The sequence below is a fragment of the Centruroides sculpturatus genome, unplaced genomic scaffold (assembly GCF_000671375.1).
Source record: "Centruroides sculpturatus isolate CEXI.00-Female unplaced genomic scaffold, Cexi_2.0 scaffold151, whole genome shotgun sequence".
NCBI classification, from domain to species: domain Eukaryota; kingdom Metazoa; phylum Arthropoda; class Arachnida; order Scorpiones; family Buthidae; genus Centruroides; species Centruroides sculpturatus.
In genome coordinates, this window is record NW_019384363.1 from 616,605 (window position 1) to 641,742 (window position 25,138).

Below are 25,138 nucleotides of genomic sequence, written 5' to 3' on the forward strand. Positions count from 1 at the left end.
TGGTCCCACTATGTACTGTACAGTACAGTAAACATTACTCTAAAGACGAACAGGCCCAGAAAATCTCTTTTACTTTTTCATTCCTTCGTTTCTTTTTTTTCTTTTTCTTTCTTTTCTTTCTTTTTTAGACCCTTGCCTTTTTATTCTCTCTTGACTGGTTAGCACCTGCTGATTGGTTCAGCTCTGCGTTCCATCGGCTGATCCGCTTGTGGTTCGGCTGGCATTCCTACTGCTGATTGGTTCATCTCTGCGTTCTATCAGCTGACCTGCTCGTGATCTACTTCGGGTCGCACGTAGACGATAAGAAAGGAGAAAAAAAAGGAAAGAATAAAAACAAACAAAATAAATGCAAAATAAAAAAATAATTAAATTTTGATCCTATATTGATATAAAGAGTTTAAAAATCTCAAAACTATTTTTATTTTCAAAAAATAATTAAAATTATTTTTTTAATAATAAAGCGAATATCTTACTATACTTATGACTTCTCGAGCTAATAATATTATTGATTGAATTTCCATCTGTAATTTTATTACGTTATCAAATTCAACATCGAATTTAAGATGCCGTAATATCCATTCGATATTAGTAAAATCTTGAATTCAATACCGGATATCAAAACTAGCAATAGTAACAAGAATATTAAAAGATATAAATAATTAGTTCATTTCCTTGATTTTATGAGACATTTCTAATGCACATTTAAAGTTTGAATATTAACTGACCTCGTCCTACATACAAATTTTAACACTTTAGTTTCCCATTTTCTTAAGGTAAAACCGTATAAAATTTTGAATTTTCTCTTTAATCTTTATAAAAAAGAGTAATTTTATTTAACAGTAATTCGCACTTAAAACACTTTGTTCTCACCTTAATATAATAATTACATATATTTTATCTTTTCAGTTTAAATTTGATAATATAAACTAAAGCTTAAAAATGGAAAAGATTGATTATGATTTGATTAAATTTTTATACGAAGTATCAACGATTACAGTAATATAAACTCTGTCTTATTTTAAAAAGAAACAATAAATTTATATAGCCTGCTTGCGTAAGCTTATTTCTTAGTTGTTAGTTACAATATTTCTCGATTTATAACTTTTGAATTTCTAGATATTATCCTAGAGATATGAAACAAATGTCATATCTCTAGAATAATTTTATTTTTTACAGTGTTTATGATCTCATTTTCAAAAAGATCAAACTTTAGAAAATCTTGAATTCCTTGAAATTATAAATATAATTAAATAACAGGTTTTACAGAAGATAAATTATAAATTTATTGAAGCATGTAAATTTTATTTAACCACTTTTTACTTAGATACACCATATATTTCATTTGTTACGAAATATTAATGTTCGAATATTAATTAGATTGAAGTTAATTCTGTGTTTTATTTGAGGTTACAGATAGATAAGAAGGTGACACAAACGGATATTTCATTTGTTGTTGAGATATGATATCAAAATAATTGGAAAGTATATATGAATTTATATAACTGTTCTGTATACTTTCAAAGGCAGAATTTAAATTATATCATAAATAGAAAAAATTCTATATATTATATGAATTTATATAACTGTTCTGTATACTTTCAAAGGCAGAATTTAAATTATATCATAAATAGAAAAAATTCTATATATTATATGAATTTATTTAGCATCTTATAAACGGTAAAATTTAAGAAATAGATCCGTTGTTTAATTTTTGATATAATGCAATATTACTTTAGAAGTAGATAATATAATTAAAACGAAACATAACATATAGAAAAAACATTTATTAGTTAACAATCCTTTGCATTTTAAATAGTACATTTATTGCATACAAATTTTAAACTTATCTTCACACCTTATAAATGAGTTAAACTGATTAATTCATTTAATTGTAATTATCTCATTATCATGAATGAATTAGAATTGAAAGGTCGTAGTCAGGGTTTAATACAAGTATAAGAATTACTTAATTGTTAAGTTAAACAAAAAATTAGAATATAAGTGAATATAGGATTGTCTTATGATTATTTTTAAAAATTAAAATTTCAAATACAAAATTTATATTCAAATTTTGTACTTTTATTTTTAAATATTTAAATTAAATACTTTAGCTTTTAAATAAACTCTTAAGATTAAGTTTTTTAGATATTTAAATTATTTGCACTTTACATGTTCTATTTATTTTAGAGACTGGGACGTTTACATTATTAACTAAAAATACAAATAAAATTAAATTAAGAGTAGAATTAAGCTTATTAAAATTGTTAACAATATGTGATATAAATTTTTATAATTTTAATTTGTAGCTGTGTTATGATTTAAAGCTGGTAAATATTTAAAATATTAAAATTTAAATTTAAAAATTCATTAAATTTTATTATATGATACAAAAAACTCATGTTATATCATTAATGATTTGCAGCTGCTCCCAACAATTTACGAATATTATCATATGAATTTTTACACTGCTATCAACCAATGTTCGGATAATCGGAGTAAAGAGTTTCAGATTGCCCAGTTAGGGAATCTGGAATCGAATTCAGAAATCTAACTAATTATTTTTAACAGATGCAGATGATGTTGGATCCTTAATATAGAATTACTTAAGATTCTGAAATTGCCTTGATGGGATTCTAGATAATGATGTATACTATAGTCTGTTGTCGGTGTGTCTTATTATTTTATCGATTTCAATACAAATTTATTCTCTCGAGTTTCGGTTATTAACCCCCTTCTCTCAATTAACAAGAATTAAATATAAGAATGGACATGAAGATAAGCTTTTAAATTATTTCAATTAATTAAAAAAAAATAGAAATTTTATGATTTTCTTGATGCCATATGCGATATTTTAAAACAGTTTCTATAGATAAATTGCATAAACACTAATTATTTTTGTAAATTAAATTAAATAAATGAAATTTAGGTTTAATTGTATAATAACTATTCTTAAATATAATTTTAGGAGTCATGTATTATATTTTTAATTTGGGTATATAGAATGCGTACTTTTATTATCTAATATAACAAGAATTAATAACTGGCTGTTATAGAGACTTATTTGTCTATTTGATTAATGAAATTATATTAATTCTTACAAATAAATGTTACATGATGAAACTACTAATTTTATACTTTTTTATTTATTGTTTATATGTAATATACTCTGTGTGAATTATGTTAAATGCTATATTCTAATACATATATGGGAGTTTAAAACAAAATATTTAGAAAAAAACGAATCAGGAAAAGTTAGAACCTGGTGAATAACCCATATGTAAGTAACTTATCTGAGTTGCTAAACTGGCTTCTAGACAAGTTTAATCCTGGTCAAATTATTTTTGCCAAGTCTGAATTTTTTTAAAATTGATAATATGGAAATGTATCTAATTTGGTTATTTTTAAGTTCTTCATAATATATTGATTCATAATTTCTAAATTTAATAATAAAAAAATTAAAAACATATTTTAGCCATATGCTTTAAACACGTGTTGTAACCACATATCAAAATTAACTACTTTTATTAATAGTAGTCAATTAGTAAATATAATAAATAGAATTAATGTACTGTAATATTTATCTTAATGAGAATAATGAAAAATAGGAAAAATATTGTAACGTTTTAATATTTTTATCATCTTTAATTTACTGTATTAAAATTTACATTATATAGTGATATAAATTCTAATAGATTTATTGCATTTCTATCTTTACTTTTATTTTATTGATATTTTTAATTGAAAATTGAACCATTAAAGTAAATCGACTACATAATATAGGCTGTATAAAATATTTTATGCATAGTTTAATTGTTTAAAAAATCTTATCTTAGAATTTATTTAAAGTGTAATATATTCAACTTAAAACGTCTTAAAATGAAAATATTTAAAATTAAAATTTTATATTCTTATGACATTATTCGGAACCTGTTGTAAAAATATTTTCAATATTTATTTATTTAGATGGTTAACCAATCAAGGTCTTACAAAATTTCGTGGCAATATAATCAAATGATAATTTTATTGAGAAAAAATATATTTATATATATAGGAAAAATTCGAATTAAAGAGAAAAACAAAAAACATTATTAAGATATAAAAATAATTAAAATGGCCCATAAAGTATAAACATGTATACTTATTTAAGTCGCATATATAACAAAATTAGGTCGAAATAAATAGCTATACAAACGATTAAAATTAAATAAATTTAATTATCAGATTTCGGTTGTTAAAATATTTAAATAATAAAATAATACTTTTATAATACTGTATTAGAGGAACAAATTTACATATTAACTTTAATATTAAATAACAAATTTACGATATTAACTTTAATATTAAATAACTTTTGAAATCACGATAATAAACGATAATCACGATTATCGTGAATTATAGAAATTGCATTTACTTCCTTTGTTATATAAATATCGACATAATAAGCCTCTACAACAGAATTTTTTTAATACAATGTAATTCATCATTATGTTATAAACCGGAAATACAAAGAATATTTTCTAATAAAATCTTTTCAGCAATTCTCATTTTACTATATCAAGCTTAATATTAGATATATTATGCTTGTGTCCACTTTGGACGTTCTTGTGAATTAGGACTTGTTATACTGAGGGAAGACGCCTTGCAAACAATGCAATGCCCAGAATGGTTGGTAGAGTTGAGCATATTTATAATTAAAAATAATTATTTTTATTTTGATAGTGTATATTATACACAAAAGGAAGGAGCAGAAAATTACTCCGTGGGTTGGTGCATTGATAACACGTTTTACGAATAAATGATGTTTAAGTGAATAGATTCATTTTCAAGAAATTTTATTGAAAGAATTTAATAAATTAAGGTTTAAAAGTCTATTCCGAAAATGTTAAAATAAATATATGGATATATTAAAATATAAACTTGTAAATATAAAGAAAATCGTAACGTCCGCTGAGGAGGGGCGTTGGCCCGAAATGCTCGATTATAGTGGCATACAAGATTACGTTACAATAAATATATCTTAATTGGAAATGGTTTGTTTCTCTTCTCTCAGCATAACAAGTAAGTCCTAGTTCAAGTGGACACAAGCATAATATAAGTAATTAAGGACAAGAAGCACGTATTAACTTAATATTAGATAATGAATCTACATGATGATTACATTAATCAGACTGATATGATCAATCAGAAAGCAGCATAGCGAGAATTTTCTTTTAGCCTTGAGAGATCCGGGTTCAAATCTGATTCTGACAAATTTTATTTTTCATAATAATTCGGAACTTCGTTCCATTCTTCATTCCTCAATTATTTGACTGCCTCATTGCAGGCCAAGCTTACCTCAATGAGATAGTTACGTGGAACAGTTGATTAGTTAGTGGCGTGGAAGCTCCCAGTTCTTTCATCAGAAGGATTAAATCCTCGAGGCTGATTCTGTTTTTTTCTACTAGATAAATAGTCTTTCTTTTTAAAGATGTGTGAAGATTTTAACGAAAAAATAAAACTTCCAGAACGTCTGATTTATATTAATGTGATTTTTGTTATAATTGTATTATTTTCTATTGAGTAATAAATACTCCCAATAGAAAATAATGTATTTATTCTTTCTGCAATGAATATAGTTTTACTTGTTTAAATTAATTTATGTGGATTAAGATATAAAATAACCGAAAAGCCTTTCGAATATTAATATATTAAATTAATTTTAATATATTAATATTAAAATTATTGTTAACCAGCTAAGTTAACCCTTTACTTCTTAACCCATAACTTAACCCTTTACCATATATATATGGAGTTTATGTACTGTACAGTACATATGAACTTTATTATTGTAGTTTATTATTAATATATTTATTTATTTCGTTAGTTTATCTCACTATTGATTAGGTTTGTCTATAATGGGAAAAATTAAGGCTTGCCATATTCTTTTTAGGAGCTGGTCGAACTGTAAACTCTTTCTAATGTTTAATATGAAAATGTGAAACAATAAAAGAAGTTAGTCACAATTTGATGGCATTCAAATAAGCAAAGGGGAATATATTATAGGGATCTCAACCAAGATTTTTGGCTGTACTAGCATATTTCAATCCACTGGCTTGTATCCTAAAAAAGTTTTGAGAAAAATGAAACAAAAGAACTTCAATATTCCACAGATGTAAGATTAACTTCTAAAATTAAAAATATATTTGCAATTAGTTTACTTACTTGATGTATCAGAAATAAAATAACATACAATAGTCTGTCTTAAAACTTTTGTTTTAGTTTTCTCTGAAAATATTTCATTCAAAAGAATGTTTCATGTACAGTATATTTGTCAAAGTTAATTTTGATTAATTTCGACATTGAGAAGTTTTATGTATAGAGTGATACCCCGAACTTACGCGATAGGTGGGACCGAGCGATAACCGCGTAAGTCGAGGTATAATTTCGCAATTGTCTAAAATCCAAGTCGGATGTATGTAAGCTAATAAATGTTCTCGTTAATCTTATCTCGTCTTTTGATTCGTTCACGGTTACAAGAAATCACCACATAGAGTCTCTCGAGTCTCCGTAGATATAACAAACACAGAAATAAATAACACAAAATAAATTGTAGCTATGTGTCAATTCCACGCAACACATCCGAACATGTAAGCCGAAGAATAGTGTGGGGGGAGTGAGTAATCAAGAGCTGCAAAAGATCGACTAGATTTGAAAATCGCGTAACTCCGAGTTCGCGTAAGTCGGGGTAGCGTAAGTCGAGGTATTACTGTACATGTTTTGAAATATTTTTAATTCTTGTAAACAATCATTTATATGATAAGTTATATAATGTAATCTAAACAAGCAGAAATTTTTATACACGATATCTATCTTTTATTTTATGAAACTTGGAATCAAATTAGATTGTGAGAATTTAAATCAATTATTTCGATTAAAATACTTATTATAATTTTTATTAGTATAATAAGCTTAAATGCTTATTGTTTATTATTCCATTAGTCATGCTAAAGTAGTACTGAATCAATACGAACCTATTTAGAAAAGAATAATTAAATGTGAAGCATTAGTTTTATTATAAGACATCTAAAATTATCATATTAAAATGTTATTTTCTATGATAAATCTATTTTAATTCATGTTTACATCATATAATAATTACGATGACAAGTAAAACCTGTTATTGGATTCTAATCATATAAAAAACCTGTCATATTGAATGTAAATTAACAACTGTAAAGTAAAATCATTGTTATAAATAAATTATAAAAATTAAATAAAGTTTATCTAATAATCATTATAGGAAATAATCATTAAATCAAACGACAGCAATCAAAATGCTTTGTTTATTATAGATGCTGATGGATAAAAGATCATACACTAATAATTATAGGATTTCACTTATAAGACAAAAACGTTATGCACTCAGATAGAATATCATATTACTGCAAAATTCGGCATAAACCTATGTTTCAGACAGGTAAATAATTACATTTGTGATCCGATTGCATTCCAAGTAATGCTACCAGAATGCCTTAAATTAGCTACCCCAGTATCCTATAAAAAAAGCTCTCAAAGGCCTTCTATGTTCAGAATTTTCAGTGTGTTTATTGTTTGGAAGTCTTCGAATGCCAAGCATACCTATAGAACGTAGTCTAAGACATTGCGCACAGTTGACGGAGCTTGAGAAAAGCTGCATCATCAGACTGAGGAAAACAGGGTAGCCATTTGTCCGAGTTTTCCGCCATCTGGGCGGTTCTGACCTGACTGAGGAGATTTTGGAGTAGTGGAAACGCGAGATTACTTATACATGATGGTCAAGCACTGAACGCCCTAGACAGACAACCAAGTAAACTATCGTCTGCCTGATCGTGACAAACAAGCACGAACAGTTGCAACCACGTCTTTGTCTACCATCCATAGACAGGTGAAAGTTTCGCTACAGAGCTCTTTTTATTTTCATAATATTGGTAGATGATTACAGAGGCAAATTGTCTATACGATGACCACTACCATCCTGCCATTAGCACTCAAACATCGTCAGCTTCGTTTGAAGTAGGCCCGTCTTTGGTACGCGCGAGGCCCTGGGCCAAGAAAAGCTTGGAGGCCCCCTTAAGGAATTCGTAATGGAGGGTTGTTATTCATAAATTTTTTTAATTAGCTTTCTTTGCTAAACATATTGTTATATTTATGTTTAATAAAATTTATCAAACATATCTTTTGATTGTTTACTGTTTATGATAATTTTATTAATTGTTTGCTCTATTCAGTTTTGCATATTTTCGAGGTCTCGAATGTTTGGAGGCCCCCCAATGTCTGGAGGCCCCTGGGTCCAGGTCCGGGAGGCCCACACCTAAAGACAGGCCTGGGTGCCGTTAAAGATAAGCATGGACTACCGCAGACTAGCAGAGTATTGTCTTTAGTGACGAATCCGAGTTTAAACTTATAAAATTAAATACATATTATTCTGTGTATTAATTTTATTTTTAGTTTGTATTTCCTCTCATTAATATGAAAGTACAGTAGAACCCCGATTATCCGAGGTAGTGTGAACCGATAATTGATTAATATGAAATTATCAGTAATATTAAAGATAAGAAACAAATAATATCGATATCAATAAGAAATCTCTTAATTTTATATTAAGTTATTAATACGCACATTTATATTAATGATATGTATAATTATAAAAAAAAATTTTTTAAAGATTTGAATTAAGAATAACTACATAAATTGTGAATTTTAACTTGTAAAGTATTAATATTATAATTGAAAACTCGGATAAAACGGATGGCCATGGTCATTTCGGATTAAGAATTACTAATATGAAAGATTCGTCGGCCTATAGTATACCATTTTTAGCCTCATTTTTTATACTTGTAGTGAATTTAATCATATATAATTTAATAACAATATTTACATCAATTATTATACGTACAGTAGTTTTAAGAATAAAAATGCGCATTATCATAGTTAGATTTTAATACAAATGATTCCTCTCAGTTAAAGTTAAATGATAAAAGGTAACAAAGAAATCATTTTGTAATACAAGTTACCGTTTTAAACTTCCTTTTATAAATTATAGTATAAGAAAAGTAGTGTATTCACTTACACATACGCCACGGATAATGCGGAACCTCGGTTAATCGGGGATGAGATAATCGGAGTTATACTATAACAGGGGTGGCCAAGCTCCTTGATAGTCCGAGCCATTTTTCAAAATTTGAAATTTTTCGCGAGCCGCAATTAAAGGTATGCAAAAAATTCCAGATTACAAAATATATCCGTAGCAAGAGTGATACAAATTGTTTCCTCCAGAGCACAATGTCAACTGCCCGTTGCAATGACAGTTTACAAATTCAAAATCGGTCTGGATTCGGTCGATAACGGACGATTACGCCACTGTTTATGTTCGTTCGCGCAGTTTTCGATGAGTCATATCATTCTTAACTTGGATGGAAATGAAATTTGTTACAACGTTGCACTTAGTCTTTCATATTTGTTGTTAGTAATTTAAAAGACATTTTGAAACACATACGGACGATAATAATTTTTTAAAATATAATAACACAAAAATGAAAAGGGAACTCGGGTACAGTACATTTATCGAGAGCCACAAATAATCTTTCGAAGAGCCGCATGTGGCTCGCGAGCCGCAGGTTGGCCACCCCTGTACTATAATTATTCAGTAATAAAATTGTAATTTATTTCATATACTAAAATCATAAGAAAAGCAAAAATTTAGTTAATTATTAGCCGAATTTTTTTGGATACTAAAACAGATAAGCTGATGATAATAGTAAATCTACGCGAAATCTTATAGACAATTAGTCATTTATAATAATTATATCTATAATATTAAATAAATCGATACTATTGCTTAAGTAAAAGTTTTGACTTAATCTTATGTATATATTAATCTAAAACAATTGAGACAGACATAAAAGTAAACCTCTTACGAAGAATAGAAATAGAACAGTATAAGGGGTTGTTATTAAACAGAATTTTATTTCGACGATTAACTCTGTTTTCGAATTAATTGTAAAATAACTTAATTATATATACATTCTCACTAAGATACTGAAAGTAATAAATATGTGGAATAGCCGTTGAATATTTCATAATTGCATTTCTTACTGTTTACATATTAGTTAATGAGATGTGACATTTTGAACTTGTCATTAATTTAAAATTTGAATTTATAAATAGATTTTTCAAATGCTATCTTATTAACTAAGCTAACTCTCCTATCTTGCAAAAGGAAAATAAAATTGCATTACTTAATAAAATTATTTTTTCCTACTTACTAAACGAAAATGTTGCTCTTCTGAGCTAACTATACGACTAAATGCAATTTATTCGTGTAACTTGCGTGCTTTTGTTGCTTTTTGTTTGAAATTCAGATTAAAAACTCCGTGGTTATTCAGAACTGGCTGAGCGTTTTTTTTATTTACACCGGTTTTAAATCCGCAAGTCGACGTTCGGACGATACGAGTATTCTTATTTGTATTTGTATTCCGTGATGAGAAACTCAGATCCGAACCGGAACCAATATTCTACGAACTGGAAATCTTTTTCTCTGATGAAGTGGAACAATAGTACTAGTCTCAACAAAGAACCGGACTTAGCGTTATGGCATGTATTGCAAGAGATTTACTCAATTGCTGAATTCTTTCCACGTAAAATTGACATATTATTTCTACTTATTTTACTAATGCAGAAAACTTATTTTTTTTTATAATACTTTCGTAATTAAAAAATTTCTTTCATTCTTAAGATATATTTTTGGTAATATTGTTTACTATTTATTATGTTATTGGGAATCCATGGTTATTTTATTGAACCACATACAACATCTTATTTTGCCAATGGAAACGTTTAATAATCACGAACGTTTTCAGCTTGTTCTGCAAGCCATCCTCAAGCGTTATATTACATTCTATCGTTAGAATATAACTAACGTAGAATATAATATAATCTTGAGGATGGCTTGTAGAACAAGCCGAAAACGTTCGTGATTATTAAACGTTTCCATTGGCAAAATAAGGTGTTGTATGTGGTTTACGTTACTGCTGAGGGTAAGTGGTTGAGAAAATTATTTTATTGTTTATCGAATACTAAAAAAAATATATTAAAAGTTAATAAATAGTATAAATATAATAGAAATATTATTTTATCAATAAAAATATCAGATAGAAGAATAAAAACTTTAGTAAAGAAAAAAGGAATTTTGTACAATTTTTGTTGTATTAATTATTTACCACGTAATTAAATGTAAACCGGTGCAAAAAATCGATGCACTTTAAAGCCGAAGTGCATTAGTAATCAAATTCTACATATAGAATGGTAATGAAAAAAAAAAATATATATATATATATATTACAATATCACAGCACAAGGATACATCATTGAAGAACAGTTTCATTACAAATATTGCATATTAATAACTTGTATCATCTCTGACATTGATCAGTTTGCATTAATTGCCAGCTGAGTATGCCATTTTCTGATTTGTAACATTTGTGTTGAAACTGTTTTTATAATATATCCTTGTGCTATAATATTGTAATGAATATTTTATTTTTCTACTGCCATTCCACGTGCAGAATTTGATTATTATTGAATGCAAGCTTTAAGGTACAGTACGTCGATTTTTTTGCAATAGAGTGTAAACTTAAAATGTTGCTTTAGAAAATTTCAATTTAGAAATTAATCTGATTTATTTTAAAAACTTTTATTTGTTATTAATGATATTAACCTAAAATAAATCTGATTGATGTTGTCGAAACCGTGTTGTATTTGCTTATTGTGTACAGGCACAATGAAGTGACGTTTTTTTCAACACTGGGCTAGTTGAATCTTTTATTTAGTTAGTAACTAAATAAAAGATTCAACTAACTAAATAAAAGATTCAACTAGCCCAGTGTTGAAAAAAACGTCACTTCATTGTGCCTGTACACAACAACTAAAATAAATCATAAATTTCTTATTCTTATAAATATGTTTCCTGATAAATAGTTTAAATTTCTTTTCTATTAATATTTTAAATCTCGGAAATATACTTTATTTATTTCTTTTCTTTCCCGTTTTTTTCTTGTTTTCTCCTTCTGAGAAATGTCTTTTTAAGTATAAGTGATCGAGATTCTCAGCGAAAGAATATCCTCGAACATCTTGAACTAAATTTGATATTTGGATTATAATTTATATTTCCATATTACCGATTCCAGTAAACGTAAAAACATTTTATGTTGAAATTATTTGATATTTACCTAGTTATATTATTTGATATTATTGGTATACAAAGTTCTGGCTCATGTTTATACCATAATATATGTAATAGAAAATCTTTATGATCTTAAAATGAGAAATGATACGTGAAGTAATAAAGAGATAGTATTCAAGGTGTTAATCTTAATAATCGATACAAATTCATTTGTTTTCTTGTTGAGTTTTGGGTTTTTTCTACATGCATACATTTAACACTTGATGCTACTTTCATTTAAGTTTACTTTTACATACATCTGTATAGCATGTTACTTTTATATAATCGTGTTAAATACTTCAAGTATAGATTTACAGATTAAAAATCCAACAAGTTGCTTAACTTTCTCGGCAACCTTTAAAACTGTGTGTGTGGCGTCATCTGTTATGATATTTTATTTTAAAAACTTTTTATATTTTTAATTATTATAAAATGGCAAAAAGCTTAATTTTCAGGGTAGAAATGAGTTTTATAAATATTGTAAATGCTATTAATGAGTATAATCGTCATTAAGTCCGACCTCACTCGAGATATGATACACTACCTTCTCTATCTCCCCACCCCTCGACCTTTAACAGCCAAAATTTAATAGCATTAATCCTCTAATATATAAACCTTCCTGAAAAATTTCAGAAATTTTCGATAAATAAGCACAGAAGTTGTTAAGTTTCAAATTGAGTGAACAAAACTGTTTCCCCCCCACACACACACACATCCAAATATACAGGAAAAAACCCGAATTTTTTTGTCTGCATTTCTTGACGTTTCAAGGTCCAGAGTCCAAAAATGTAAAAATCTTGGAGTGTCATTTTTTTTACTGATCATCACACTTTCCCTCTGTTATATATAACAGAGTCAGAAACGTAAAAATTATATTTTAGGTATACATTCGCGTAGTCCTTGAATAATCTAATATTTTTATGCGATTATCTGATTAAATAGTCGTAAAGAAACGTAAGTAAATATAATGTTAAAATAATGTGTTAGCATTTCTCCAGCCATTAAAACCAATTTATGAAATCCAGAGAATTAATATCTTTTACCGTTAATCATTCATTTTTCTCGTAACATTATCTCTCTTCGATTAATTTCAAAAATTAAATGTTAATTATTATTTGAATTATCATTTTATTTGACTTTTGTTCATATCTTTTGAAGAAAATTGAAACTTTATCAAGAAATTAACTATTACTAAATACTTAATTCTTCTATTATTAAAGAAATTGAATTTTTCTGTCATTGAAACGGAGAAAAGCTGAATCAAAATTACGTTTACTTTGACATTCTAAACTAATTCTGCCTAACCATTTTGATTGGTGGATCAAACTGCGCATAAGTCATAGGTAGGCTGGCCACAAATATTTCTGTACGTTCCATACAGCCTAAAGTATACCTGTTTCAATCATAAGTGGTGTATTATGTTTGCAGGCCAGATTAACGTCTAACGCGGGCCATAATTTAAACACTACTGTTCTAAACGAAAAAAATGAAGTTACATTTATGCAAAATTTTTAGTATATTATCGATTATATCACTGACTTCATTTTGCTCCGATCGACTCCACAGTAGGATTATCTCATGAATAGTAAACAATACCCGAAATTTTACCCAAGTTACTATAAAATATAGTATAGCTTATAATCGTTTTGCACAATGCCAAACAATTATTTTCAGATCTTGTTCTTTCATTAAAATCATTATTTTTATGCAATGTTAGGTGTTTGAATACTAGATTTCAAATAGATGATGATTTAAAATCAATTATGATTACTTTATTAAATAGTGAATTTAAATAATGAAAACGTCAATCTAACCAAACCGCAACTGATGGCATCATTACTGTCTTCACAATCATTGGGCCTATAAATTCCCACTGTCGTCCGTCCATTTTTCTTTAATCTCTAGAAGTGAGACGAAAGAAGATACCAGATATAGAAACCTTAGGGGCAGGAGGCCCGATTAACTATGTATGAACTTCTGGTTTTCACCGGAAGTCACGTTATTTCAATTCAAAAATTTTCTCCGAAAGGAGTTAGTAATAGTGTCATGCCGGTCATCTAACAGGAAAAGTATGATGTACAGTACAGGAGCAAGACACTAATTTGAGGTGGAGAGCATATTTTTTTTATTTACTAAATTTAAAACATATGATTAAAAATTGCAGCCCGGCATTGTGACGATGTCACAATAAATAATTGCTCATTTTCTATGTGCATCCCTAAATTCAAAACATTTTTCTACATCTGTAGCCAGTTTAGGAACAATTTATTTTTAGGCTTTATTAAAAAACAACACCTGTTCATTTTTAAAATTTATTCAGAGCTTTTTAGATGAAAACATTATGGTCGAACATGTTAAAATAGTTCTAATAGTTAATTTTACTTTGACTTTCTAGTATTTAGGTAAAAATTGTTTCTAAGACATTCTCTTTGACGTGAGAAAATTATTAACTAAATTTAGACGCAAGACAGCTTTATATGTTTCATTTAAAATTCTTTATATCCATCATGGTGTGAAAAATTGATATTTATGAAAAATTTCGATCTATATTCAACAATTAAAGAACCATAAAACAACAATCATTCAAATACCGTCCTGTCTATTTTGTGTGTTTGGGATAAGGTTTCAAAAGGTTTCAAAAGCTTTCTTAAAAACACCACCACTTTCAAACAAAAAGATAATTTAAAGTGAAAATAAATAAATATTCAACACATCTAGTGAAAGCTTTAGACTTTGCACGTCCGTCCTTGACATTTAAGAATATTCGATAAATTTAAAGATTTTAATGCAAGGGATGACAAATCTTATCCTGAAGAGTTCCAAAAAAGTGTGCTCTGAATGTTTAAAGTTGATAAATGAAGACATTACGAATAATTTGGTAGTTCGAGTTTTGTCATTTATATATCTCGATTTTGACAAAATATCTCACTTCGTTACAGTTTCAATAAGAAATATGAAGTTTACACGTTGTACAGTGTACTTTTGTAAGAATAGAAATCACTAGAACAGTTCGGCAAATTTAAAACAAAATATGAATCTCAGCTAGTTAAATTTGGATGTTCATGTTCAAATCTTCGTTGTGCTGAAATTGAGTTCTGAGATAAAATCTGGGAGGAGATATCGGAAAAAAAAGATTTCAAAAACATTACTTTTTACTCTTATAGTGTTCATAATGATCAAAGTAATTAACATTTAATTTGATCTAAGTCTATTTTCGAATAAATTTGATTGTTTCAGGTAATGAGAATTGACTAATTTTATTAGAAATAAAAATCTGAAAACTATAGTTTTTAGATTTTTAAAAATAAAAATCTAAAAACTATATTTAAACTATAAAAATCTAAAAACTAAAAATAAAAAGATATTTTGTATCATTTTATGGATCTTTATGAATATACATTTTAAAGTATATATTCGTAATGATGTAAGTTTTATATAAAGACTAGCTGCAAGGACCCGCTTCGCTGGGTTTTTACTTGTAATATAGTTATATATATATATATATATTATATATAAAAGACTGTTTTTCTAAGTAATCTAGAATCTAGCTGCAAGGACCCGCTCCGCTGGGCAAAAAGTAACGATAGTGAAGATTAAGATAAACACATTATAGCTAATCTTACCCGTTTTCACAGAATGCAAGAATTAGGTCCCCCGTTTCCAGACTAATTAGAGAATTTTTACGTTTAGTCAAACGAACTATTTTCAACGTTTCTGGAACGTTTACAATCGTTCTATAATCGAACCAATATTCGAATTTTATGTTTGAATTTAATTCGAACAAAACATTCGAAATAGAAAGCCATTTTCAACCTCATATCTCCCGCACCCTTATAGCTATCGAGACGCAACCACCCCTATGCACGAATGGAGACTTGGGGCTACCACCACGTACAAACATTATTCACGTGCGATGTGTAGTTTTGGCGGAAAAGTGAAATATAGGGACATTACATACATGTCCATTTATATATATATATATATAACTCTTAAACGTATTTTTATGAAGTCGGTACAATTTAGATTTGACTTAAAATTGGAAGTTATTCTTTACACAAGTTTCTGAAAAGTTTCTGAGAATTTGCCTCTTGTAAATCAGTAAGAGGGGAACAGTTTATATAACGATTTGTTGTGTAGATTTTTTTTAATGAATCGACGTATTAATCTTATTCTTTTAAGTTTTTTGAAATTTTTATTATTTTTTTTTCATTTCACATGTTCAATATGGCTCAATAGTTTATATATCTGTACAAAGATTTATACATTCATATATACAAATACATTAGGCATCAAAATAAGCCCTTATTTTTAAAATCATTGCAACAGTTCAAATTTCAAGTAATCCAGGAGGACTAAGATATTCAAACTGACTTTAAAATTCTAAATTTTCGTAAATTCAAAAATCATCATCTTAAGAATTTAATTCTCTAAAGTTGAAAAACCATTATAAAATTCAAAAAACTAAAAAAAGAATTTCAGAAAAAAGTTCAAGGATAGACAATAAATTTAGAGAACTTAAAATTAAAAAAAAATTTAAATAACAGTTAAGATTTTTTTAAAAAAGTTAGAAATAAAGGAGAAGATATTTCGAAGTTAAAAATCAATTATCCAAAAACAAAAAAAAAAAAAAAAAAACATTAAATAGAAGAAGTACCTTAAAGTTTTAAGTATCTAAACACCATTAAATTTCATGCGTAATGGAAATAAATTTTTGAAATTTACGAATATAAATAAAATAATTTTCTTATTATAAATTTAGGTATCTAATAGTTTATATTATTCGCGAATAATTTAGTTCATCTTGCGTTCTATCATCTGTAGTTGTATAGGTTGATCAGGTGTAGTAATCATTCTCATTTTTATATTGACATCGTTTTTATTTTCAAGCTGAAGATGAAACAATTGAACAATCTAAAAATAAAAAAAAACAGTAAATTCATTATAAAAAATTTGCTGCTGTTAGAGAATTTAGATTATTACCCTTGTTATGAGGAACTGCATTTGTAGTTCAGCCACACGCCGTCCTATACATGACCTAGAACCTATTCCGAATGGTAAAAAGGCATACGAATTAATTGAATTGCTGAATTCGCTATCACGAATCCAACGTTCAGGGTAAAAGTGGTTCGGATTCGAGTAATACTTTTGATCTCGTCCTGTTGTATACAATGACATTAAAATGAGTGTCTAAAAAGCAAGGAAAAAATAAATTAGGTGAATTTTTAAAAAATACTAGTAGAGTACAGAAACTTACTCCTTTTGGTATTAGATATTCTTTCAAGGTAATATCTTTAGACAAAATGCGGGTCAAAAACGGAGCTACTGGATATATCCTGTACAGAAAAAGAAAAATTGAAATATTGTTAAGATTGAAAATAAAATGTTGAAATATATAGTTTACATCATTCAAGGCTATCAATATATTCAAGGCGAAACTGATTTCCTTTAGGGGAAACAGTTTATTTTTGCCTTGGGCATATAAATACAATAAATACCTGAGTGCTTCTTTTATAATTGCTTTAACATAAGGCAAATGAACGAGATGACTTTCATTGATCATGTCATTTGTCCCGACTATTTTAGACACTTCATCCAACAATTTATATTGGCATCTTGGATTTTTTGCTAGGAGATATAGCGTCCATTGAGTAGCGTGAGAAGTCTGGAAAAATTATACAAATATTAAAAACTGAAGATGAAGATGATTCCCGTTTTCAGTCTTTCCAATGACTTATCGAATGGGGTCGCGGGATTTGAAGTAGGTCAGTAGTTCATGCGGTTGAAAGTTATATAGAAGGTCAAAATATTTCGCTTGCTTGGGTCGAGTGCTCAATTTTTGTTGTCAACTTTTGATTGTATTATTAGTCTATTATATCTATTTGATTTATAATATACTTAGTTATATTTAAGAATTAGGCTACTTACTGTATCTGCTGCAGCTAAAAACAAGTCAGTGATGATTCTGACTATTTCTTCTCCTTCGATTTTATCTTTCAGTAAGAGTTGACTAAGAATCCCTTCCACTGGTTCTCCTGTATTTGCTTTCTTTATAATCTCCGTTACATTTTCCTCGACATAACTCTGAGCTAAAATTAAAAAACTCAATTTAACTAAAAGTTAAACATAAAAATACATCATCATCAGCAATATTTACCTAATTCCAATGCTCTATTAGCAGCTTTTACAAATCTTTTCCACACCGGAAGATTTAGCAAACTCGCTAATCTTGGCGGAATCATTGTCATTCTGGCAGATTCTAAGAATATCTGTTGAACACAATGTACAAATTCGTGAATATCTCCTAATTTCTCTGCCTGTACGCAACCAAGACGTCTGCCAAAGATCATGGTCCCGAGAGCTGAAGTAAAATCATACTTAAACTATTTCACAGTAATTCTTATTTTAAAATTTTATTTGTAAAAAGTAGTTTCAGTTCATTTAAAATGGTTTATAAGTTGAAGATAATTAAATTATTAATGTTTAAAATAAATATTAGGGGATAAAAAAAGTTACGTAACTTCAAATTAAGTACTATCATATTAGTTTATTCAGTGAAGAATAGTTTTGTATATTAAATCTTTCCTTCAAAACAAAAATTTACTGTATTGATAATTGATCTTTAAATTTTTTTTTTAAATTTAGCCTTATCTATGATAAAAAGTTTAAATTGAATAAAAAATGCAATTAAAAAAAATTTACAGTATCATCTATAATCATGTTAAAAACTTGACACCTATTAAAAACCTCGGTCTACAAACCAAGGTCGATAAGCCAGTAACTTAATTTAAAAAATATTAAAATTACAGTTTTATAATCAGTTTTCCACTCATTCATTTAGCAACAAACAGGAACGAACAAGGAAGTACGACAAGAATGACGTAATATTCTACGTCGGCTAGCTTTTGTAAGGTCAGGGATTGAGTAAAGGGGGAACCCCCGGAAGTTACGAGAAGGCACAGTGCCAATTCTGCAGCTTATAATTGTGCATCAGGCTATTGACCGGTGTTTTTTTCTTTTTTTTAAAATCAAATTGTATGTTGTTAATTTTATCTGATAAATAAATGCTATTATACATACTAGTTTATAAATTTATAGACAAAAAATGTATGTTAATAAGTTAAAAAGATCGGGATCTGTTCGTATTAAAAATTTCTAAAATGAGGGGTTTGTATTAACAAAAAAATATATAATCTTACATTCAATAGACCAGTTATACAATTCCTTCTCGAGATTTGGCAAAGTATTTTTGTTATCTCTTATAATTAGCCACCTTTGTAACAGCTCCGAAATGACATTATTAAATTCATCGGAGTATTCGGATACACTTCTCTGTTTCAAAAATACTTTATTCAAAGATTTTCTGCGTTGACTCCATTTCTGACCATCCCTGAAAATGTGAGACTAATTTTAAGACAATAATTGACAGTTAAGAGAAAAAGATCAGAACTTTACGCAATCTATTCTGTTATTATAAAGATTCCGTAGTTTTACTAAATTTATACAACTAGCAAATAAAACATTGTTAATTTCCTATTAAACTTACATGAAGAATAGACCACGTTGTTTTCCATACATTTCATTATAGATGATCCAAGGCTCAGGCACCATATGCTTAGGATATTTTCCTTCGTTGCTATATACTTGTTGTATTAAATCACTATCAGCTACAAACACTGCATCTACAGAACCGAGGCATTCCCGATAAATTGGTCCAAGTTCTCTATGCCTTCGATCACAATACTCGTGTATCATAGGAGCACCTCCACTGCTTAATAAGTCAAATATTGTACCTATAATCGGTAAACCTTTGGGGGTTGGAATAGAATGAAACGTCCTCATTTTCTCTTTGTTCGAACAACTACTTTTCCTCTGAATGGGATTTTCTGTAAGTTCAAGCATACATTTTCGAATGCTTACTATTTCTTCCGTGTTAATGTGTGGATTTGTGGAATTGTTCGTAATATTATCTAAAACACTTTGATAAAAACGTATCTGCATTATGAGTTGACGACAGACACATCTCTTTGGCAAAACATTCATGACGTTCATTAAAATATATTGTACCGATTAACCAACACACTGTCGACAGAACAGTTACTATCGTGTGGAAACACAAAATGCCACTTTAATACCCGCCCTACCTGCTTTTATAGCATTACCTTGTGCCTAAATAATCACGTCAGAGATGGCCTCAGGCACTTCGCAGCTGAAGCTCTCCTCCAATCGTGCTTTGCATATAAAGGTTTCTTTGCTCTGCTTGGATAACTTTTTCTTATTAATTTACTTTTTTAATAATATATACATACATACACATATATATATATTAATTTAGGAGATGTCTTATAAAACTTAAATTCAAATTTTGATGGTTTCAATGAAACTTCGTTACGTCATATTTCAAATGACGTAAATAAATGAAACTTAATGCAAAATTTTTATTTAGGGATTAAAATCTCCATATAAAAAAAAGAAGACGAATAAATATATTTAAAATAGTAATAAAATTAATTATTTTTTCTCTAGTATTTATATTTATTCTAATAAAAGTCCGTAGCAAATTCATTTATTATATCAAAAATTTATTACTTTTCCAAAGGTAAAAAGTATCATGATGTATAAGTCTACAGGAATTTGATTTATAAAAATGTTCGAACTAATATACACATAAATTAATTTACATAATAAAAACATTAAAATTTAAAAATTTAACAATAAATACACAATTTTAACAAATTAACTAATTAAATATATATTTTTAAAATTTTATCGAACCAATTTCAATATTTAGTTTGATTTTCACATCAAATAGATATATCAGTTAGATAAAATTTAAAACTAAAACTCAAAATTACCTCAAACTTTTACGATGAAAGGGAAACACCACTATAGAGGAAATAACAAAATTGTCACTAATCTATGCTCCTGGTGACCCTTGACCGAGATGTTTATTGTCCTAGTTAGAGAAAGATAAACTGCTTCTGAATCCTCAGAAGCAAATACGTATTTTCTAAAAGATATAGAAGAAAATATAAGAAGTCTTTTTGGTTCATAAAGCATATTTTTCATTATTTTATTACAATGTCTAAGAAAATTTCATAATTGAGCTATCGTCTAATTGTAATAATAGTAATTTTCAGTTAATATATAATTTCGATTTAGTTATTGCTACTAAAATGTTATTACGATAGCATCATTTTTTTAGACATTCATATGATTAGTAAAAATATGAATATAATTTTGTTTCTTTATAATGTCATAGCGAATTTATGTCAATTTATACATGAATTTACATGCAAGTTAACATGTAGGCTACGACAAAACTTTAATTTTAAAAATTGACTATTCATAAGAAAACTAACATTAAGATTAACATTAACAGCAAAGTTATTTGTATTGATACTTGAAGTTTAATCAATCAAATTATGTTTTTCGTGGAAAAATTAAAATGATAATTTATTTAAATTACAAAAATTAATTTTTCATCAAAATCAAATTTTTTCATTACGTTTATACTATTCATATTCTAATTATTAAATCTGAATAAATTAAATGCGTTGCAGATTCATTCGAACTTTCTACTGTCGTTTATAATTTTTTAACCAGAGATTATATATAAAGCCTGTTATTTCTTTTATTCAAATTATTTCATTCTTTACACATAATTTTCAGTGTAATCTAATTGAGAAAAATCAAAGCGATCGAGTTACAGATTAATTCTTAAATTAGATTTTTTAAAAGATGATGATTCAAAAATTACGTAAACAAAAACTGAAATCGGATTTTTAAATTTTAAAATATATTTACAGAAAAAAAAAGTCTAAATATCATTTTAGAAAAAATAATATTACAGGTATATATTGATTCTAAGGATATTTGAATGCATTCCTATTTTAAAATCGTTCAATCCCTGAAGTGTAATTCTAATTACCACTTCTAACATGCATCTAAAAGTATTAAGATAAATTATTTTAATTTTAGACAAAAATTTTAATCTAAAAACAGAGGGAAAAAATCTAGACCTTCATTATAGAGAAATTACAAAAAAAAAATTTTAAGATAAGTTTTGGTTTAATGATAACATCTAGGAATAAAATATGGAAAAATTCGTCTATTCTCTCCATGTTAAGATTAGATTTAAAACAAATTAACAAAACTATCCCTAAAAAATCTATAACGATTATTCGTATTTATAATCAACATTGCATGAAGTTTTAAATACTCATATATTAAATTATTAAAAATCGTTATAATTTATTATTACAATATTTTTTAAAAAATAAAATGGAACTGATTAAAATCTGAAGTGAATTTATCGATATTTCTTCAAAAATTATTTATAAAATAATTGAAAAAGATACTGATCTTCATATAGAGGAAAGTACCATTTCTTCATATAGATGATGAAGATAAGTATCATTTTATTGGACTCCTTTTTAAATTTTAGAAATTATGCTGGATGTTTTTCCTACATTAAAGTTTCCTTCACAATAAATTATAAAAATGATAATTCGTAATCATATTTATTTTCTAGTCGATTAGATAGATTTGTTTGTGAGATAGTTAAAACTGGCTTCAGAAAAATGAAGAATGATTTTGAGTGATTGTTATTATTGTTTTATTTAATTTTTGTAACAACACTTTATGATGAATATTAAATTGTTTTTTTTTATATCTAATTCTGTGTGTATGCAATTTGAAATCAAATAAACTGAATTGTTACTAAACAAACACTTTAATAACTAAATTTACTATAGGTTCATTATTAGCAACAAAGCTGGGTTTAGATTGTTCAAATTTTTGGCATTTAATTCTTCTCTGAAGATAGTCCTCATTCTATCATCTAAACTTATTCACATAAGTCACATAAAATTATTTATGTCATAATATTTCGTCACTGTTTTCGTTTGATTTATTTATTAACCAGAATTTTTATTTTATTAAAAAAATCCAGAAAAAAGAATTAATATATGGAATGTTAATAGCGAGGTTGAGGCCGAAGTTTTAAACGCGAAAACGTGTACGTCGGACTTTCAGCGTCGCTTTCCTTTAAGCCTAAAAGTTTGACAATGGTGTTTGGAATATCGAGCATAATTCCACTGACTATCCAAACACCATTGTCAAACTTCTAGGCTTACAGGAAAGCGGCGCTGAACGTCCGACGTACACGTTTTCGCGTTTAAAACCTCGGCCTCAAACCTCTCTAATATTATACCTACATTTATGCAAATGAAATTTTTAAAAATCTTAATTAAACTTATAACTTAAATTAATGGAAGTTTCTATAAAACCAATTTTTGTAATGAACAAAACGAGTGAACAATATGATAACAGATTGATTGATTTAATAGAAAATTACACATATTAGTTTTCATTATAGCATGTGCTAGATTAAGCAATTTGAAATCCCCAGACACAACCAAATTTGAGGGCCTCTTAAAAAACAATGCTTCAAGGATGATAAACTAAAACGAATAAAATAAAAACACGACATCTATTATTATCTAATTTTTTTTCCTGTTGCGCAAGTATTCGATTTTGTGTATGTATGAGTATACATATACAAAAAACACATGCTTATGTAATAGAATAAATCGCATTATGCATCGCGTTTAGTATTATTAAATAGTAAATAAAGAACACATATAGTACAGTACACGGATTCATTTACATTTTACTGTTTTTCAAAACGTTTGTTATTTTTCAGTTTTTCAAATTAATTAAAAACGTTATAAATTTTTAAAAATCTAGAATTTTTTTCTAATTGTTAAAAACTTTTTGAAAATTAATCAATGAAAAATGTTAGGACTCATTCTTCGCACTCCGAACATTGTTAACTTGACCGAATTTATGATGAGCATGGGGAAAAAAGATATGGTGTCCCCAGGACGGAAAGTCAAAAAATGAAATATATATATGGGAATGTATCTTTTATTTCTGATTTTCAAATTATTCTTGATTCACTAATACTCTGAAATCAATTTTCTATAAAATAATTTCATATACGAAACTTTTGACGATATCAGAAATTTTAATTTTTGGCAATGAGAATATTGCTCTATTTATCGACGAATATAAGTCGGCTATTGACTTTTGTATTTAACTTTTGAATATAACATTGATATGTTTCATAAAAAGTCTGTTATTGCCGTTATGACAAAATTTATTAAATTAGGAATGTCCATCAAGTATTCGATTAAAAAAAAAGAAAAGAAAAATCTGTAATTTTGTTGGATTTTTATATAACTTCACGAAATTTTATCTAAATATTCTAAACGTGTTTAATAATTACATAATAATTATTTGTTGTGACCAGCGCAGATTTGTCCACATTATGATGAAGACTTAATGTAGTCAAATCTTCCCCCAGCCAGAAGCATCTTCCACGCATTATTCAATGGCCGAGTGGATAAAACTAATGAACACTGAAGTTGGTTCTAGATTCGCGCCCACCCAACGGACTGGCCACGTATTTTCCGGGTTTCATGTTTTAACACACTTAAAAGGGTCGGCTTCTCGTAAACGTCTTCCTGGAGACATTCCATCCTTGGCAGATCGCCCACATGTTGCGTTGCTTCACCCATCGAACCAAAATATAATTGCCTTTCCATGTTTATGCACAAATTTCTTATTGATCTTAGTCCATGTATTTCGGAATGCTGATTTTCTTTTCGACTTCTCGAACTCAGAGAGTATTCACCCTTACACTAAATCCGTGCTTAGGTTACGTTTGGGACATTATTATCTCTGCATACAAACTGAATATTTTTTGGACTTTAGATAAACGATCACGTTCCTCGCTTAATGGACAGTTGCCATGTCTGGCCAAAATAGAATTTCATCAATATTATGGTGTTAGAGTATATAAAAAAACAATCCTTTCTTTATGCATTTGTTCAGATA

At 27.6% G+C, this 25,138-nt stretch overlaps 2 protein-coding genes across 2 annotated transcripts in view; one reads left to right on the top strand and one right to left on the bottom strand.

The window, feature by feature from the left end:
- Window positions 1-25,138, top strand: part of LOC111641620 (spermatogenesis-associated protein 22-like) — a 111,980-nt gene that overhangs the window by 57,192 nt on the left and 29,650 nt on the right. The gene's annotated exons all lie outside the window — the stretch shown is intronic.
- Window positions 16,878-20,447, bottom strand: LOC111641612 (cytochrome P450 315a1, mitochondrial-like). The gene is made up of 8 exons (XM_023387813.1): window positions 19,782-20,447; window positions 19,435-19,625; window positions 18,393-18,596; window positions 18,164-18,324; window positions 17,734-17,900; window positions 17,493-17,571; window positions 17,219-17,425; window positions 16,878-17,149 (listed from the first exon to the last, which is right to left on the bottom strand). The coding sequence occupies exons 1-8, from the start codon at window positions 20,285-20,287 to the stop codon at window positions 17,030-17,032; spliced, it is 1,635 nt and encodes a 544-aa protein (XP_023243581.1). The 5' UTR covers window positions 20,288-20,447; the 3' UTR covers window positions 16,878-17,029.